The sequence below is a fragment of the Nematocida homosporus genome, assembly GCF_024244095.1.
Source record: "Nematocida homosporus strain JUm1504 chromosome Unknown 1841, whole genome shotgun sequence".
Lineage (NCBI taxonomy): Eukaryota > Fungi > Microsporidia > Nematocida > Nematocida homosporus.
In genome coordinates this window covers 1-18366 of record NW_026250648.1, presented here as the reverse complement: position 1 = coordinate 18366, position 18366 = coordinate 1, and the positions used below count along the sequence as shown (strand labels likewise).

The 18366-nt window shown below is 43.6% G+C and overlaps 13 protein-coding genes across 13 annotated transcripts; 6 read left to right on the top strand and 7 right to left on the bottom strand.

Moving 5' to 3' along the window:
- Positions 1–227: 227 nt before the first annotated feature.
- On the bottom strand, positions 228–572 carry NEHOM01_1986 (uncharacterized protein; the record flags this gene model as incomplete). The annotated part of the gene is made up of 1 exon (XM_051490864.1): positions 228–572. The coding sequence occupies one exon, from the start codon at positions 570–572 to the stop codon at positions 228–230; it is 345 nt and encodes a 114-aa protein (XP_051346824.1).
- Positions 573–667: 95 nt separating this feature from the next.
- On the top strand, positions 668–1399 carry NEHOM01_1985 (uncharacterized protein; the record flags this gene model as incomplete). The annotated part of the gene is made up of 1 exon (XM_051490863.1): positions 668–1399. The coding sequence occupies one exon, from the start codon at positions 668–670 to the stop codon at positions 1397–1399; it is 732 nt and encodes a 243-aa protein (XP_051346823.1).
- Positions 1400–1466: 67 nt separating this feature from the next.
- NEHOM01_1984 (uncharacterized protein) lies at positions 1467–2366 on the bottom strand (the record flags this gene model as incomplete). Its single annotated transcript, XM_051490862.1, has 1 exon — positions 1467–2366. The coding sequence occupies one exon, from the start codon at positions 2364–2366 to the stop codon at positions 1467–1469; it is 900 nt and encodes a 299-aa protein (XP_051346822.1).
- Positions 2367–2434: 68 nt separating this feature from the next.
- On the top strand, positions 2435–3820 carry NEHOM01_1983 (uncharacterized protein; the record flags this gene model as incomplete). Its single annotated transcript, XM_051490861.1, has 1 exon — positions 2435–3820. One exon carries the CDS (start codon positions 2435–2437, stop codon positions 3818–3820), a length of 1386 nt encoding a protein of 461 aa, XP_051346821.1.
- Positions 3821–4176: 356 nt separating this feature from the next.
- NEHOM01_1982 (replication factor A2) lies at positions 4177–4941 on the bottom strand (the record flags this gene model as incomplete). Its single annotated transcript, XM_051490860.1, has 1 exon — positions 4177–4941. One exon carries the CDS (start codon positions 4939–4941, stop codon positions 4177–4179), a length of 765 nt encoding a protein of 254 aa, XP_051346820.1.
- A 166-nt stretch (positions 4942–5107) lies between these two features.
- Positions 5108–7429, top strand: NEHOM01_1981 (uncharacterized protein; the record flags this gene model as incomplete). The annotated part of the gene is made up of 1 exon (XM_051490859.1): positions 5108–7429. The coding sequence occupies one exon, from the start codon at positions 5108–5110 to the stop codon at positions 7427–7429; it is 2322 nt and encodes a 773-aa protein (XP_051346819.1).
- Positions 7430–8139: 710 nt separating this feature from the next.
- NEHOM01_1980 (uncharacterized protein) lies at positions 8140–8892 on the bottom strand (the record flags this gene model as incomplete). The annotated part of the gene is made up of 1 exon (XM_051490858.1): positions 8140–8892. The coding sequence occupies one exon, from the start codon at positions 8890–8892 to the stop codon at positions 8140–8142; it is 753 nt and encodes a 250-aa protein (XP_051346818.1).
- A 487-nt stretch (positions 8893–9379) lies between these two features.
- Positions 9380–13939, top strand: NEHOM01_1979 (ATP-dependent RNA helicase DDX60; the record flags this gene model as incomplete). The annotated part of the gene is made up of 1 exon (XM_051490857.1): positions 9380–13939. The coding sequence occupies one exon, from the start codon at positions 9380–9382 to the stop codon at positions 13937–13939; it is 4560 nt and encodes a 1519-aa protein (XP_051346817.1).
- A 540-nt stretch (positions 13940–14479) lies between these two features.
- NEHOM01_1978 (uncharacterized protein) lies at positions 14480–15184 on the top strand (the record flags this gene model as incomplete). Its single annotated transcript, XM_051490856.1, has 1 exon — positions 14480–15184. The coding sequence occupies one exon, from the start codon at positions 14480–14482 to the stop codon at positions 15182–15184; it is 705 nt and encodes a 234-aa protein (XP_051346816.1).
- A 73-nt stretch (positions 15185–15257) lies between these two features.
- Positions 15258–15716, bottom strand: NEHOM01_1977 (large subunit ribosomal protein L21e; the record flags this gene model as incomplete). The annotated part of the gene is made up of 1 exon (XM_051490855.1): positions 15258–15716. The coding sequence occupies one exon, from the start codon at positions 15714–15716 to the stop codon at positions 15258–15260; it is 459 nt and encodes a 152-aa protein (XP_051346815.1).
- Positions 15717–16218: 502 nt separating this feature from the next.
- On the bottom strand, positions 16219–16560 carry NEHOM01_1976 (uncharacterized protein; the record flags this gene model as incomplete). Its single annotated transcript, XM_051490854.1, has 1 exon — positions 16219–16560. One exon carries the CDS (start codon positions 16558–16560, stop codon positions 16219–16221), a length of 342 nt encoding a protein of 113 aa, XP_051346814.1.
- A 26-nt stretch (positions 16561–16586) lies between these two features.
- On the top strand, positions 16587–17156 carry NEHOM01_1975 (small subunit ribosomal protein S9e; the record flags this gene model as incomplete). The annotated part of the gene is made up of 1 exon (XM_051490853.1): positions 16587–17156. One exon carries the CDS (start codon positions 16587–16589, stop codon positions 17154–17156), a length of 570 nt encoding a protein of 189 aa, XP_051346813.1.
- Positions 17157–18056: 900 nt separating this feature from the next.
- NEHOM01_1974 (uncharacterized protein) lies at positions 18057–18366 on the bottom strand (the record flags this gene model as incomplete). The annotated part of the gene is made up of 1 exon (XM_051490852.1): positions 18057–18366. A coding segment is annotated over one exon (310 nt), but the record flags the coding sequence as incomplete, so codon positions are not given.

Sequence of the window (18366 nt, the reverse complement as noted above, 5' to 3'; positions counted from 1 at the left end):
CCTCACGTGCACGGCTTCTTATCTAGAACAAACCATTCTAAGTCAGACCAATAAACTACATACTACTAGAAGATTTATTGAACTAAGTAAGCTTTATCTTACTTCATTATATCCTATTTGAGCAGACCTCCACACACAGAACAACCCATCTCATCCTAGCCCATCTCATTCTAGCACACCACACCAACCTAACACTACACTACACCACACCACACCGACTGAATTAGTTATGGCAAATCCCGCTCAACAATGATGTAGTGAGAACAGCTAAAGCAGTCAATTAGCCGCTGGTGAGGGTGGCTGGCCCTATAGGTCTCGCCGCAGCGACAAACAACACCTCGGGATAGCTCAGCCAATGAAACAACTAGATAGGGAGGGCCCCGCTCTGGTTCTTCCTGGCGCGATAGAATAGACCGATAGGCTCGCTCAACAGCAATAAACCCTCGGGCAGTATCACTTCGACTTGAGTCCGGATGTGTTTCTTTGGCCCGCCGGCGAAATGCCCTCCTAACTTCCTCTTCTGAGGCATCTTCTCTAATCCCAAGAATGCTATAGGGATTGTCCTCTGACATATAAATTTCTAGGCAACGGTTGGAATACTAAACAAAGCAACAGACTGAAACATTGTCAGAAAACGTGCATTTATAGCGAAAACAAGCAACAACATATGAGGATACTCGGATTAGCCATTCTGATAGTAGCCAGTGCATACTGCTATGTGGATGTTGATGCCCGAGAAAGGTCCGGACCGTTCAAAACAGTTTTCTTCCTACGCCGACTTAGTCCTTCGCCCTTCAGCACTGGACTGCAAGAACGACCCTTACCAATGGGGGCCCACAAACGCATTGGGGCCGAAGAGAAGTTCTCCCCATTCCACTCCGTCTTGGTTTTAAGACGCCGCCGGCCCGAAGACATTCTCGAGTCAATGTTCCACCGAACTGAGAGCGCAGATAGCTTCATTAGAGACTTCTTAGTGTCGCACTTGCAACACATCCAAGAAATCGAGGCAACAACGCCTCCCAAGCGATTTAACACGGAAAAGATCTACAATGATATTTACCGCAAGTCCAAACACCCACCTAAGCTTGCACCAAAGCACCCAGCTCATAGAAGCCACCTCATTGAGGACGAAATTGACACAATTATGGCCAACGCCGCCAAGGAGCTTACTGTTCCAGAAGAAGCTGCCAACCGCGCTAGTATTGGCCAGCGCATTGGCAAGACCAAGAAGAAGGTCAGACGGGGCATTAAGAAGGCTAAGAAAGCACTAGGAAAGGGTGTGAGGCTGAACATGCTTACTATTCTTCTCTTTATAGTAATCGGTGTCGTTTCAGGATATGCTGGGTACTCCATGCGAAGAAATCCAGCTGCAGAGCATTATGCTCCATTAGCTAAATAGAAGGGCGCAACAGTAGAAGGTCTGCTAGGGCAGAGGGGCCAAGGGGCCCAATGAATAAATGTCTTCTTTATCTTCGCCGGTAGGCCTTGGCCTTCATCGGACAGTATTTAACAATATGGCCCTTGCGCTCACAATTAAAGCAAACCGCCGAGGACTTGTAGTTGGGCTTAACTAGCTGGTTTAACTGGGCTTGTTCCTTAGCATAGCACATAATGGTCTTAATCGTCTCCTGCCAAGTTGCTTCTGGCTCAACTCGTTCCCACAGACTTGGCATGTCAATTGCTCCCGCTACTTTCTCTATCTCCGCTAGAATCGATGCCTGAATAATGCCATCGACTGTTCCTAAGAAAGCACCCGTTGCTTCCTTGGCTGGGCTAGTATTGGCTTGTGGCAAGTCAGACTGTGTTGTGATTGTATGCATGTCATCTGCTTGTAGAGTGTTTTCTTCTATTATGTTGTGTTGTGGTGGAGTAGGTAGAGACGTGTCAGATTGAGGCATGTTATGCTCTTGAGTGATGGATGCTGGAGCAGTTTGGATGGGGGCGGCGTTGGGCTTAGAACTCTCCTCTTCATTAGCCGACAAAGAGCTGATCTCAGAATCACTATTTGGAGTAGATGGTAGAGGAGAGGCAGACAGGGCGGCTGCCGCAATACTAACCATACTAGGACCGGACTTGGCCTCAAGACTAGAGGTGGATGGGGCTTCTATGCCAGCAGCTAAACAGCCATGGCTTTGTAATAGCTCCTTAATCCTAGAGAGCCTTCTTTCTCCCCGAATGATCTCCTGTGCTATTTTGGCCTTAAGAGGCCCTAAGGGCTGGCTGTCATAGAGGGTATAAAGATCTTCCAAGTGCTTGGGAGCCGCAGCCTTAAGAATCTCCACCTCCCAAAGCAGAACCTTCCGCTGAACACCTCCCTTCTCAATGGCCAATAAAATGGCCTCCCGGCTACCTTCTTGATTTACCATTGGTTTATTTACAACAATCACTTAATATAGACGTGATCTAGCATTTAGATCGTCTTGTTTTTTTGGGCATGCAACAGAGCTACACAGACTTCATTCGTAGCGATCATAGCATGTTTACGCAGCGAATGATTCACATCATTCTACAGCGGCTTACAGCTCAAGGCGTTCAGGAAGGCATATTTCGCGCCAGCAAGAACGATCTTAGTATGAAAAGGCTCTACAAGAAACTCTTTCCTTCTTCGCAAAGTTCGTCTTCTTTAGTGGCAGCCCATCGGTTGAAGCTCCACTTGCAAGACGGAATGGAAAAAGAAGCTCTAGAACAGATGCGGAAGATTTCCTCCTTTACAGACTCTTCCATCTTTTGTCTTCTAAACCACTCCTTTCTACTAGCACTGATAGGTAAGATGCCTATGATTGTTGAAGCCTTCTTAAGCAAGGGGTTTCCGCCAAGCATTAACTCACGAGTCCTAGGCACCCACAAAAACATTGTCTTTCCTACTTACTTTCTCTTGGCCCTGGCCGTCCAGAACCTTTCCATTATCATGCTCTTCTTTAAGCGCAACATTGACTATTTGGAAACCTGGCATGGCTTAGGCCCGGTGCACTTAGCGGCCGTCAATCCAGATATTAGGGTGTTAGACATGGTCCTGGGCCACGGAAATGCCCTAGAGTATACCACGACAATGCACTACTCTTTACTCTGCAGTCTATCCAAGAAGGAAACGGATTTACAGAAGATGATAGGCGGCCGACCAATCTATCCAATTGACCTAGCGGCCGTGGCCGGAAACTGGGGCGCTCTTCTCCTTCTTATAAAGAAAGCTCCTAAGTCAGCCAAGCTTTCTCAGAACCTCCTGCACATTCTCAATGGGCTTGACATGAGTATTAATGCGATTCAGCAAGGAGCAACCATTGACCAGACGTTATTTGACGGCTCAACTGTCCTTCATACTAAGGCCTACAGCAATCGAGCGGCCATGGCTGCCTTCTATCTTGGCTGCGGCCTGTCCACCGAAGAGAAGAACAAGAAGGGCGATACACCCCTTCTAGTTGCTCTCAAACAAAGTCACCAGGAAACCTCCTGGGTTCTTGTTCAACACGGTGCAATTGTTCCACCTACCTATGCCACCCATCCTATTATTCTGGCCATAAACGAAGGATGGGCACCAGACACCACCATACAGGACCAGATCAACTACTACTACCAAGCCGGCACACAGGCCCTTCCTCTCCCCAAGCCACCCAGCCGTTTCTCAATCACCGGAATACTGAACCCCATGAAGAAGAACTACAAATATGAAATGAACAAGCTCAACAACAAAATAGAGCGAATCAGCACCGCTATCCAAAGCACACTCACCGAGCTTCCCAAAGAAGAGATTTACGACCAATTCATCAAAATGGTCTCTAAACGGCCTCCAAGCAAAACCAACCCCAACACAATCTATCCATAATTCGCCGCAATCATAATCACCACCAACCCAACTATCGAATAAATAACACATAAATCACAACATTACAAAATCATCACAATAGGCCCCGATCTACCACGCGCATTATTACATTTCACACACGTACATGCAGCAAGCGCATCTATTGCAATACTACACCATACTACATCTCAACCCTAACCCAATAATACACCACACTACATCTCAACCCTAACCCAATAATACACCACACCACATCCCAACCCTAACTCAATACTACACTTTACTTTATAGCAGCCCATCAAATCAAATCACACCCTAACCCAATACTAACTCAACTCAACTTAACTTAACTTAACTTAATTCAATTCGGTAGTTTATTAAAAGTCACATTCCACTAAGGCCAGCTCATCGTTCTCAACCGAAGAAACATGAAGCTTGCCACTTTCAACCAGAAACTCAAAGGCACCCGCAATCTCCTCAGCGCTGTATCCATGCGACATAAGCATCTTTTGTGCTACAGCCTTCTTAAGCCCAGTATCGCCCTGGTTCCGTTGGAAGCACTCAATAGTATCCATATGAATCCGACTTAGAACTTTCGATGCCGCCGGTCGGTTCCACACCCCACTGTTATTCTCGGTATATCCCAGCAAGCTTTCATCCGCCTGCGCATCAGCCGCTAGTCCCGACTCCAACGGCGCCTGGCAACTGGCTACATTCTCCTGGTGCTGTTGAATACAAGTAAGCAAATGAAACGCCAAATAGTTCCCATCCTCAACTAACCCAATGTGTGTACAGTTAAGCACAGCCTTCTGATTATAAGCAGAAATAGAGCCAATAACCATAACAAAGTCTCCCTCCACTCGATCGGCTGCCAGCCGAGTAGCATTGGTATTGTTTTGCCAAATGCAGCAGTCAATGTGTCCGGTCCCGTCGTAGATCGTAAAGAGAAACGAATTCGAAGTTCGTTTTGATCCGCTCAGCCAGCCCACCACAAGCACATTGTGCACCGACCGGCCATCAATCATCATAACAGTAGATTTAGCCAAAGGCAGCTCCATATTAGCCAACTGCTTAGCCGTCAGTCGCCTAATCGAGTTGGTTCTGATTGTTTCCATGTCAACCGGAGATAGAATACTAGACATACAATAAAAAAAGTCCAAAGTACTAAAAGGTCTCTTAGATAGCCAAATAAGGAAAGAGTCTTTCCTAAAAAGGAAAGAAAATACTATACAATCGAAATCAAGTAAAAACAAAACCAAAATCAAAAGCAAGGTTGCCAACGACTAGGCTAGGACTTGCAAATTTTTTATGCCGCCGCTAAACGAAGCGATGTTTCAATACAAATCCGATATTTCCTCATTAACTGATGGACAAGGCTTTGTGCTAGCCCAACGAAACAAAGGCTGGGCTATTATTACCTCAATTGGCAAGTCGTATACGATCTATGATCTCTCTAATCTAAATACTGTAGAGAAAGGACCCGAGCAGTCCGACTCCGTTCGCATTGGCGCGTTCGGTAGATTTGCTGTAACACTTAGTAAGGAAGGCCAATTGGCCATATACAGTCGAGGCGCTCAGATTGTATCTGTTGAGCTACAAACTCGACCGGTTCAGATGCTTAGCATTGACACGGAGATATATTTAGCAAGTCCCCAAGGAATCGAAAGAGTAAGCATTGAGTCGTCCTTAGAAGGCGAGTTAGATACGCCCGGCCAGAAGATTACAGTCAAAACCGAAGTCTTAGAAGGACTAGTGAGTCCAAAAGGAGATAAGGAAGAGATAGATATTACGCACATGGTTCAAATTGGCCAGTCTAAGCTACTAGCTATAATAGCCAACCAGTCCATGCTTATCTACAACCCAGAAAAGAAGAAGACTGTCTACTGTTTATCCTGCACTCCCTTTATAGGCGCCACAGATATAGCCCAATCAGTCTCACCATCTATTCTAGCCGTCTCTTTACCCAAAGAAGTACTGATTATAGATATTAAGAAGGACCAAATCAGGCAGTGTATTCCTCTAGCCGGCGTACACTCTCTGGCCTTCCGCACTGATGTTTTAGGGTCTAAAGAGTTGGTGGCTGCGACTGCCACGACTTTACATAGGATTGATTTAGAGAAAGGGCTTATTACGGCTAAGATGAGTTTGCCCGGTTGTAAGACTAGCAAAACCAATAGAGCACGAACTTATATCCGATTTGTACCGGGTTTGCCTTTCTTAGTAGTTGCCCAGGCCAATGGCATCCAGGTCTTTGACTTCCGGTCAAAAATGGCCCTGCTTAAACGCCGAGCCGGAGTTGTATTCAGCCAGGACGCAGTAGCAACGTTCTTCCGTGACACCTTAGTGGTGGCTACTAATGAAAAGGTCTATGCTCTCTCCCTACGCAAAGAGACGCAAAGCAAAGAGATTGCTAACATAGATGCGAAAGGAGAGCCTGTAGCTATTTCAGCAGCAAAGGGCCATGTTCTAGTGACTTTTAAACAGTCCGTGCACACTCTAGAAGAGACAGTAGGCGGCCTAGCTAAGAAAAAGAACCTGGCGGAAGTATCGAAACAAAACTACCTGTCCGGCAGTCTTTCAGCCTGTCGGGAGTCGGCTATAATGATTCATCGCGAAAGTCCGACCGAAGTGCGAGTTTTGGCCATGTCATTGCGATCGGGGTTCCTACACAGTACTTTCACAGCGGCAGAGCCTCTAGCTTCTGCAATGGACTTTGCCGGACAAACAATCCATCTGCTCTATGAGACGCAAGTATTAAGCTTTACGACTTCTAGTGGCCAACTTAGTTCAACAATTACTATTCCTGCCTGTGCCATGGGAACAATCATTTCTTCCTTCCGAGAGTTGTACTATGTTACGTGCAGCAGCACAACGCTCTACTTTATTCAGAAGAGCGGCACAGTGCTTCGAGCATTGAGTAAACAAGAAGGCTCGCCATTGCTTGTTCGTACGACCAAGAACTCTAAATGGGTTTATGTACTGACGGCCCTAGATAATGGCCAAAGCGTCCTAGAAATCTTTGATATCGAAACAGCCACGCGTCTTACTCAGCTACACTTCCCAAACCAGCCCAAGAACATCTTGATCTCGCCCAATAACACTTCATTAGTAGTGATTACCGATCGAATCTTACTTTACAGCAACACAGCCATTATCCAATCCACCCCAGCTAGTACACAAAGTCTCCATCCCGGCACGGGCATCCAGTTCGAGCCACAAGTCAAAAGCCGACTACGACTCTTTATGGACTACAACCGCCAGGCCAATTCCAAGACCGAACTAGATAAACTCGGACCTTTAGACATGCTTAATCAAGAGAACATTGAGAACTTGCCCGCTGCCAACTACTCTGCCGATATACCCATTCAGGCCCTTCTAGAAACAAACTGTCCTATCTCCAAGATCATTTCCTACCTCAAAGAAGTATCCGATCCTACTACTCTTTTGACCAGTCTTACCCAGCAACTAGAGACGCACTACAACATCAGCGAAGTGCTCATCAACCGCCTTCTTCACTTCCGCCGCAAAGACATTGATCTTCAACAGGCCCAAGAGGCCATCCAACAAAGAGAGGGCACCACAGAGCGACTTATTAACCTCTATCTCTCGGTTCTTTCGCTTTCGCAATAAACAATTACCTAACTATTCAATGTGGATGACCAATCTTATCTCAACATATCTCATTCTATCGTAATGTAATGTAACTTTATATTATGTTATCGTAATGCAACTCTATATTATCCTATCGTAATGTAATGTAACTCTATTTTATTTGATCTTATCATAATGTAAATCTATCTTATCACATTCTATCTTAGTGTAATGTAACTCTATCTTATCTTATCAGAACTTAATTATATCTTAACACATTCGATCTTATCACATTCTATCTTAACCCAATGTAACTCTATATTATCTTATCAGAACTTAATTATATCTTAACAATGCATTTGGCTGTAATTCTTTAGAACTGCATGGTTAGTTGATTTGTGTTCCAGGTATTTAAGCGCGGATAACTATTTATTGATGGAACAGCATCTTCTTTCTCTCTTATCAAAGATATTTAGCAAAGAAACCCTTTTAATTGAAGATAACGGCTCACTATACCTAGAAAGCACACCGTCTATTTCCTTTACCGAAATAGAGCCCTTTACGCCCATAAGCTAGCATTGTATAGGCTTACTACGGCATTAAGTTAAGTTTACCCCAGCCAATTAGGGCATTAAGCAACCACATAGCTCAATACCCACTTAACTCAACTCAACTCAATCTTATGCCAACTCAATCTTCTCTTAACCTAATCTTCTCTCAACATAATCCCCTCTTAACCCAACCGCATCTTAACGCTGTTTAGGTGGGTACTTTTCAGCTAATTCTTTCTGAATTCGTTCTTCCTCCTTACGAACATCATCCATAGTCATGTCCTTCCACTCATCTTCCAGTTGCAAGACCTCTTGGTGTCCTTGAATAAAGATCTTTCTTATAAACCGCTCAATGTCCCCAATATATCGCTTTCCCAAGAAAGTCATGTGGAAGTCAACTTGCAATCGTTTGAAAATAGTCATGACCTTCCCGCCCTTTTGCTCCCAGCCAACTGGATACTTCCCCGTCAAGTCCTTTAGCTCCTTTCCAGGTCCTGGTACAGCCAACTGCACATCCCTAAATAGATCTAACACTTCACAAGATTCAGCTGCAGGCAAGTTCTCAAAAGGATCTACAGCCGGCCGATAGTCCGGGAAGAACATTGTGTCTATTCTAGCTGTAAACTTCTTCTCCGACAAAGCACCACTTGTGTACATCGTTAAGCATTTAGGGAATGCATTATAGGACACTTCAGTCATTGTCAAAGATCCCGACGGAGCAACCGCTCTAAATATACCCGGCACTTTATTGGCAAAGTCTAATAACTTGACTGTAAATTGGCAGTCACCCAATACTTCGTGTGTTGCCGGTTTGTTTTCCAGCACACTAACCCGCATCCCGCCATTAGCTTCCCTCATACTTACACAGCAAGTCGTATGTAAATGGCCAATATTATATTCATCTAAAGAATAAGGCATATAAATGACATACAAGGTAGTCTTCTGTGGCATCTTCCCAATTTTTAAAAAGACTAATTAAATAGGCTATTTAGGTCAGAAAGCTTCTAGTCGGCTTAAATAGTCCATCAATTAACCAATTCTCTTAAGCCATATAAATTGATTTAGCACCCCAATTGGCCCAATTACTTAATTACACCATCATTTCAAGTACTAACCCATTACCACCCCATTACCAACTCAGTATCAACTCAATTCAGTACTAACTCAATACCACATTGCCCGCATAATCAATAAATTGAACTCAATACCAACTTAAACTAACCCAACCCAATCCAATACCAATCACAAACCAACTCAACCCAACTCAATAATAAATCAGCTGCAGCAACACCACCTAACTCAACCAAACACAACCCAACTCAACCAAACTCAACCCAACTCAACCAAACTCAACCCAACTCAACCCAACACCACTCAAACTATCTTAATATCTCAAAACCATTCCAATAGTTACTTTTAGAAGACTTTATTTTAGAATATGACCAGGGAGTCAATGGAAATGAATAAGCAACGTATTTGGTACAGTAATACACCTATTAAAATGGTGGATATAAGTGAGACCTTTGTTGGTATTGGAAAGATAGTCATTAGTGGCCGAGCGCTTTATAGGTATATAGAAGAGACGTACGGCTTAGTCAGTGCTAGTTTGCCTTTGGCTTTGGTAAGAAAGATTGCCGAGTCTATTTCTTACAATCTGATGATTGCTGGGTTTAAAGAGAGTTACATTGTAATGTTTAGGGATGAGGAGGAGGAAGGAGCTGTAAGCATTTGCACTAGGGAGTGTATTTCTGTCTTAGCAGCTGATGGCGATTTGCCGGTGCTGTGGTTCTCTTCAGCACGAAGTAGTGAGTTTGTGAAGTTCTTGAAGGACGAGCATATTTGCTTAGTAACAGCTTACCACGATGATCGATCGTTGGCTTTTTTGAATATGGTCTTGGGTCTATCTCTTTATGCTGGTATTTTAAGTCCTACTACCTTCCGAGCACCGCGACTCTACCTCTTCGTACTTGATCCTTCCCAGTACAACCACGACTTAAGTATTGAGTTGAGTGAGAGGTGTAGTGGTGAAGTAAGTGGTACGTGTAGTAGTGAAGTAAATGGTGATATTGAATTGGAGGTTAATCGGCTAGTGGAGTCATACTACGGTCAAGAGAAGGCTGCCCACGTTAAAAATGTGCTAGTGAACGGAAAGGGCTTGAAGTACTATCCAACTGAACGGCCCCAGGCTTTGCCAAAAGAGGTAGTATCTGGTATCTACCAGACCATTCGTAGTACCGAGACTCTGGTGCTTTCTGATAGTTTAGATGGCGTGCTTCTACAGAGTAATGAACCGGAACACTCATTGGCCATTCCAGATAGTTTAGAGCCTTCTTCAACTTCGTCTAGTTCTTACTTGCCTACCCAGATGGCCACTGTTACTTTCTACAACGAGGAACAAGAGAAAACTTTCCGTGCCGAACAGATGTACATTGAAAGTCTGAAGAAAACAGCCCAGTCCTTGCACGAAGGCAAGCATTTGCACCCGCCAATTAGTCTAGTAACGGCCAAACCCGATAAGAAGAAGAAAGAAACCAAAGAAAAGATCAGCAAGAAACAGCAAGAAATCATTGATCGCAACAATCTCCAGAAAGAACAAGAGGCTAAAAAGAAGGACATTGCTTTCTTAAAGAGCTTTTTAGCCAAGTATCAGGCGTTTGCTACGGTTTATGAGAAAAGAAGGCATTTAGAGTCTTTTGTCCCTCGGATTCACTCACCGTTTATCTGCTTAAAGGTCTTACTCTTGCGTTTAGAGTTCTATTTGGACTTATGGGCCCTTGAGAAGCGCAAAAAACGGCCTAACGAGAAGGACTTGGTCTCTATTTACATGGACGCACTGACTTTCGTGGAAAAGTACCAGAATTTGGCATCACTAACGGAATTAGAGTATGTACTGCAGACTTTGTTGGACTTAGGCTTTGCCGCCACGGTTTTAGAGGTGTGCCAGAAGTATCAGATTAGTTATACGAACAAGCGCGATCCAAACAGTCAGATGCTATTTGCTAAGCGAACCCCGGTTAGTCTTTCATTTGACCCGGAGGCAACCAGTGCGCCTAATGACTTTGATATTTCCTTTTTAATGCGATCGGCCGGAGATAAGCTCAAAAGATCTTTGAACTCGCGGCCGGACCATAGACTTCTCTTTGAGCCGGATGAGTGGCAAGTAAAGCTGCTACAAATCGTGGATGCCGATGAATCCGCCGTGATCTGTGCCCCTACCTCAACCGGAAAGACTTTCATTTGCTACTACGCCATGGAAAGAATCTTAAGAGAAAGCAATGATGATGTAGTGATTTTCGTGGCACCAACGAAGGCTCTGGTCAACCAGGTAGCAGCCGATGTTTATGCCCGATTCGGATCTAAGCCTTATATTAAGCAGAACAATATCTTGCAGGGTATTTGCATGGGAGATTTCCAGATCTCGCCTTTTAACTGCCAGGTCCTGATTACCGTCCCAGAAGTGCTAGAGAAGATTCTGACTATGCCGCCCGAAACGAAAAAGAAGGAAAGACCATACCTAGAAAGACTTCGGTACATTATTATTGATGAAGTTCACAAGATCAGCGACAGCAAGATGGGAGCTAGTTTAGAAAAGATCATTCACTTTAGTCCTTGTCCTATTCTATTGCTTAGTGCGACTTTAGGTAATCTCAAGGAGTTCCACCGCTGGGTGCAATCGATTGAGGCGCAAAAAGGCCGCGAGTGCTTCTTAGTGCAGCATAAGGAACGATACTGTGAAATCAAAAACTATGTCTTTGTGCCTAAGAAGATAGAGAAGCTAACAACCTGCCATAAGACCACGCGTGAACTTGGCGAACCCTCTTTAGCTCTTATCCATAGCTTGTTTGCCTACTCGTTCCGAAACATCAAAGACGACGGATTTAGTGATGACGTGAACTTCCTTCCAGAAGAACTTCTCAATCTCTACTACGCCATCTTTGCCGTGCTGCGAAAAGACCAACGCCATCTAGTCAAGAAGTTCAGGCCGCAACGCTTCTTCACAACCAACTGCATTACCAAGAGTGACGTCAAGCAGTATGAGTCGCACGTAATTGAAACGTTCTGCAATCTAGTCAAGGACGGCCTTCTCGAGCCGCCACAAGTCTCTAAAATCTACGACATTCTTATCAGGGAGGCCAAAGAAGGCTTCCAAAAGATTGAGGCCGATCTAACCGCCAAGCTCCAGGCTTTCCAGAAGAAGCACCATCTAGAGAAGCTTGCTGCCACCGCTAGCACCACTACCAGTCCCCTTGAAGAACAAGAAAAAGACCAACCCAGTCCAGAACAGCTAGCAGATCTCCAGAACATGCAAATCTCTTCATTTGTTTCACCAGACATTATGCTCTACAACCTTGACTATCTTTTAGATAACATTCTTGACTTGGTTGTGGAATTAGAGGCTAAAAACATGCTGCCGTGCATTATCTTTAATTTGGAGCGAGTGGTTTGTAATGCACTGGCTATTCGACTAGTTGAAGAGCTTGATAAGCATGAAAAGATCGCTGATCCTATTCTAACAAAGAACGACCTCCGTGAGAATGAGAAGATCCTCAAAGAAATGAAACGAGCTCGTGATGCAGCCATTGCCACTGGGAAAGATTCCTGGATTGGCGAGTCAATGATTGCGGAAGAGATGTCCAGCCGGAATGTTGATCCTAACGCCAAAGACCCTCGTTTCTGCTTCACTGATCCCTCAACCGTTTCTTCCGGGGCCTACGTTCTTGATGAGTATGCCAAATCTCTTAAGAAAGCCGGCAAGATAGACAGTCGATTTATTCATGCGCTTTACCGTGGTATTGGTATCCACCATACCGGAACACCCAAGAAGTACCGAAATATGGTCGAAATCCTCTTCCGTATGAAGCAATTGCGTGTAATCTTTGCCACCGAAACTCTAGCTCTTGGTATCAACATGCCATGTAAGACCGCCGTCTTTGCCGGTGATTCACTTTCTCTCGATGCCATGGGCTTTAAGCAAATGGCCGGTCGAGCAGGTCGGCGAGGTTATGATACGCAAGGCAATGTCGTCTTCTTTGGTATTCCTAAACAGAAGATTCAAAGCTTGATTACTTCCTATCTACCCAACATCAAAGGATCATACCCCTACACCAACGCACTTTCTGTTCAGGCAGCTAGACCAACTACGCCCGCAGCAGTAGTTGATAGTTTTGTTCAGTTCCCGCTCATTTCCTTTGCCTATCCAGCCAAGGCCTTTGCCGGCACGGATACTGAGAGTGGACCGGAGTTCCGACAGAGACTACTTCTAGAACAAAAGAAGAACTTAATTGCCCACTCTTTCTTAGCTCCAGAGGTTCTTACCGCGGAGACTAAGAATCTAGCGCACATATCGGCTTTAGCCGATGTTCCTATCAGCAATCTTTCTTACGATGCTGAGTCCTTTGTGCTCATGGGCTTAATTAAGAAAGGTCTGTTGGACAAACTGTGTCTAGCTCCTTCTACCATTGAAGTGCCTGCTAACTCGAATGCTTTTAACCGGCCAGTTGATAAGGACGAAATTGCCAAGCGAATTATTCATTTATTAGCTAGTATCTTTGAGATCTATCCATTGCCCAAGGGCTCTGCTTTACGGCAGCTTGAACCCCTACCAGACTATCTTGATCAAGCTCTTCACCAAGCCCATGAGGAGAGTCTTTCTTTAGCCAAGCGGTTCATGTCCGAAACCGAAAAGGATCTATGCCGTGTTCTCCAAGACAAGTTCTCTCCCACCGTCGCCGCCTCTTCTTTCTTTGCTCTTCCGCACATCCATACGCCCAAGAGTGCCTATATTGTAGAGTACTTTGAGCAGGCCAAGGTCAGCAGTGTTCTCAAAAGCACGGGTATGGGCGAAACTGCTCTGTGGCAACGCCTCAAACGCATTGAAAACCTTCTTACTTCTCTCTCCGTCTATTATCACAAGTACCAACCAGACTCAGTCAGCGCATCTCATGTGGAGTATACCGAAAAACTCTTCCGCGAGCGTTTCGCCAAGATGCATGCTTAACCCAATAAACATCAACTTCATTTACATCACTTTACTCTTTCCCACTCTTCAACCCAATACACACCACACCACAATACATCATATCACAACACATCATATATCACAAACATAATACAACAAAAACCCAGCTTAACTCAGCACAACCACAATCACAAGAGATCATATCACAAACATAATACAACTCAACACAATACATCATATATCACAAACTCAACTCAACTCAATGCATCATATATCACAAATATAATACAATACTAACCCAATAGATCATATCACAAATACAACCACCCCACTCAACACAAACACAATTCAACGTAACACAATACAATATAACAAAAACCCCACACCACTCCACACAACCCAACTCCACTTCACCCCACTCCACACTAACTCCACCTCACCTCACTCCACACCACACAATGCAATTGAAGACTTTAAACTTTAAAATGTACCTCCGATGACTCACCCAACGCCATTAGACGTCCAGCTTAAAGCAGAGGTGGGTCCTATTTCTTCTTTTCTCTTTTGCTTTTTCATAGGATGACTACAACGCCAAGCATCGATCTCGACTGGGGAAGAAAAGGACCCAAAAAACCCCTCAATCGCACGCAACCCTACCAGCTAACCTTCTTCAGCAACCCCAAGAAAAGAAAAGTTGACGAAAAGTTGATTCTAAGCCATACGGACTCTTCAACTACTACTCGTTCTTCTCTTAAGTCTACTTCTAACGCCTCTTTCCTCTCCTACTTTACATTAGACAGACTTATCAAAGCAAACTACGTTATTTCTTCTTATCTTTCTCTTATTCTCAACTCATTCCTAGTCTTTCTATGCATGCTTTTGATCCTTAAGTTTATCATTTCTGTTAAAAACGATATCTCAATCAAAACAATCAAACAACTAGAAAAGAACAAACTCAAAATAGAAGAGTGCACTCGGCAGTACTTTCTTAATAAATGCGACCCAAGCGAACGAGTCCCAGCCCTAGAGGACAAGTGCAACGAATGGGCTGCCTGCATGCGCGCTGATCCTTTCCGAGAAGAAATAACCAAAGTAGTCTTCCAAGTAGCTAGTGATGCCATTGAAGAGTTTCTAACCGGAGTGTCTATTCGTTCAGTACTTATCTCCACTCTGGTTCTTTCCGTCCTACTTAAGATATTCCTATCACACACATCTCACCGAGTATCTCATCTTAACCACCCACCTCCACACAATATAACAACTACACTTCCTACTAGCAAATAACCAGCCTAGACTTCCTATTTATTAGATTAGCTTAGGTTTAGTTAAGATATACTAACCTAATTAGCTTAAGTACTTAGTGAGTTATAGCGTAGTGCACGGAAGGTTTAACTAGTACTGGAGTGTTATCAGCTAAAGAAAGAGTAAATGCAGGACGAGGACCTTCAGGCATGGGCTTAGGAGGAGCTACGCCAAACTTAGCGCGGTACTCATCTCTAGCCTTAACGTCCTTTTGGCAGTTGCTTGGTCGGACGTGCTCAATACGAGCAATTACTTGCTTAACTACTAATCGGTTGCCTATTTGTCTAGTCATTGCAATTCCAACTGAAGTATCAAAGACGGCATATACTCTTCCAGTTCTACCCACATACTTACTATGGGGCATACCTTTATGAACGGCTGAATCTACACTAATATCAACGTAATCTCCCCGTTTGTATTGGTGGAGAAGAGTAGATGTTTGGGGTGTTCCATGTGATCTATAGTCCTTCTTGAACTTATTACGAGTACTTCTTCTGTATCCTTTGCTTCTCATGCGGGGGTTAAAATAAAATACTAATTAAGTTATGTTAAGCTAAGTATTTGCTAAGTGGTGGTTTGGGAGGGTTTTGGGGTAGTTTGGGATAGTTTGGGGTGGTTAGTATTGGGTTTGGATGGCAACCGGATTAATTAGAGTGTTTAGGTCAGGAAGCGGTCCTATTTATACTACTGAACCTTATTTTATTAATTGCATGGGTTGTGATAAGATGGGTAGAGGTAGAGGTAGAGGTGGTATACATATATGTGCTTTAACTTATTAACTTGGTGTGGGTTAGGATTGACTTAGTTGATGTTGGCTTAGTTGATATATGAATAAATCATGAATTAGTACTACGTTATAGTCTTGCGCTGATATTAGGTGGGCTTTACGTTGTAATTAGTGATGCATTAGTAGATGGTTTATTTCGATTTGGTGATGCATCTAGCTCAAAGAAGACTACCACTTTCTACACCAACTCAAACTCAACTCAACCCAACCCAACTCAACCCAACTCAATTTACTTGTAAAGCGGATACTTCTTGAGCAGGCGACAGATGGGATCGGAAGGTGAAATAGGAAGAAGAGAAAGAGAAGTCGGTTCGTTCTCCGGCTGCTCAATCCAAAGACGGTGGGGTACTTTTTGCTCCTCTAGCTGCTTAGCTAGTTCTTGTATTTGCGCAAGTGTGCATTGCAAAACTATAGTAGTCATTTGCTCAGGATGCTTTAAATAAGAAAGACTGGCTGGTGTTGTAAGAGTGCTGAAGGCATAAAGCGTGCTATGAATGCCTTGTGCAATCAATGCCCCAGTTGAGTACTTAGTTAAGTCGTTACGGACTATGACGTAATGGCGATAGTCCATTTTTTCTTTTATTTTTAGTCCCCTGTATGGCGACTCCTAGATACTCAAAGCGAGCTGGATCTCCTCGTAGACCATTTGACAGCCAACGTTTAGTTAATGAAATGAAATACGTTGGAGAGTATGGACTTAAGTCTAAACGAGAATTAAGAGTCTTAGAGAAGATCTTTCATGATATAAAGAAGCGAGCAAAGGACTTGCTGATTCACACGGATGAAGACTACCAGATTGTGCAAGGCCGAGCCTTATTACATCGTCTGGAGAAACAAGGACTGATTGGCGAAGTTAACTTCCAATCCAAGAAAGACATTGTTTCTGAGCTAGAACGGGCCCTTGATTTGGAGATCACTAGCTTATTAGCCCGGCGGTTACAAACTAAAGTATCTGAGTTAGGTCTAGCTAAGAGTGTTCACGAAGCCCGAGTGCTAATTAACCAACGGCACATTATGGTTAATGGAGCTATCGTTAACAAGCCTGGGTACTTAGTGAATGCAGCTAATGAGGGACATATTGAAATCTCGCCTTACTCTGCTCTAGCCAAGGAGAGTGGTAAGCTTGGCCGAGTAGCTAAGAAGAACAAGCGAGCAGAAGCTGAATAAACATGCATGAGTTTAGTATTAATTGAGTTAAGTTAAGTTGTGTTAAGTTGAGTTTGAGTTGTGTTTGAGTTAGTGCTAAGTTAAGTTGATATTAAGTTGAGTTAAGTTGAGTCTGGATTGGGTTATGTGAATGCTAAACTCGCGAGTCTATCCAATTTGGCTTCTGTAAGAATCAAATGTTGCCCGCCAATCTTGCAACTCGTCGAACTTGCAATTTCAAAGCTATTTGCAGAAAGCGAAGCTCGTCACTTTCTGGCCCGAAATTGCGGATTCCGAGGCTGGCGAAACAGAATACAATAAAGATGCTTTATTTGAAAATCTAACAACTACTAGTTTAAAATATACACGGATAAACTATACTAACTCGAGTTAGTACTATTTTGCGAATGTTTTGAAAGTGGCTATCAACCCAAAAGAGAGATAGATACTTTCAGGTCTTTCGCTTTCTTCCTTTCTTATCTGAAAGGGCTTTAAAGTAACAAACTCTCCTTTTATTGTTTAATTCTTATCTCTTATCATATTCTATAGATATAAACAGATCTAGTATACTCGTTAACAAGAGGCCTTTATTCGTCCTGCTATTGGGTTAGCAATATGTTGTTCGGATCAATGTTTAGCAATAATGCATCTTGATCTATGCCTAACCCAAATCAATACTAACCACACGTACACCTCTTTACTCAAGTCTATTTGCCAGCACCTGTAGTATAGTTCCTGGCTCCGGCAAGTAAAAGCTCGTACCAGATTGCCATCTATTCTTAGTATTGTTATCATAACCCCATACCAACCCAAATACCAATCCAATACTAACTCCTTTACCTTTATACTAACCCAATACTTAACTTATCCTATCCAAGTACTTCTGTCGGTGTTGGCCAATGAGCCATATCCAACTCATGGTCATGAAAATACTAAAATGTCATCGGACACCTGTAATGAAGTGTTTAAGAGCCTGCCATCCTCATCAAAAGAATTGGGTTGAAGGTATTCAGTACAGCCTGTAACATAAACCTTTGTGGGGCTGTTAGACGGTTGTTTGCGTTTTGGAAGGTTAGTATCAATATCTAGGCATTCACAAGTTGAGAGATCTTTGCCTTTCTGGCTCCTATTGGGTTGGTATTGGTATTTTAGGTGTAATCTGAGGATGAATTTGTCTATCCAGTTGACATCGTTAAGAAAGTCTATCTTGATTAGTATTGGGGTGGAATAG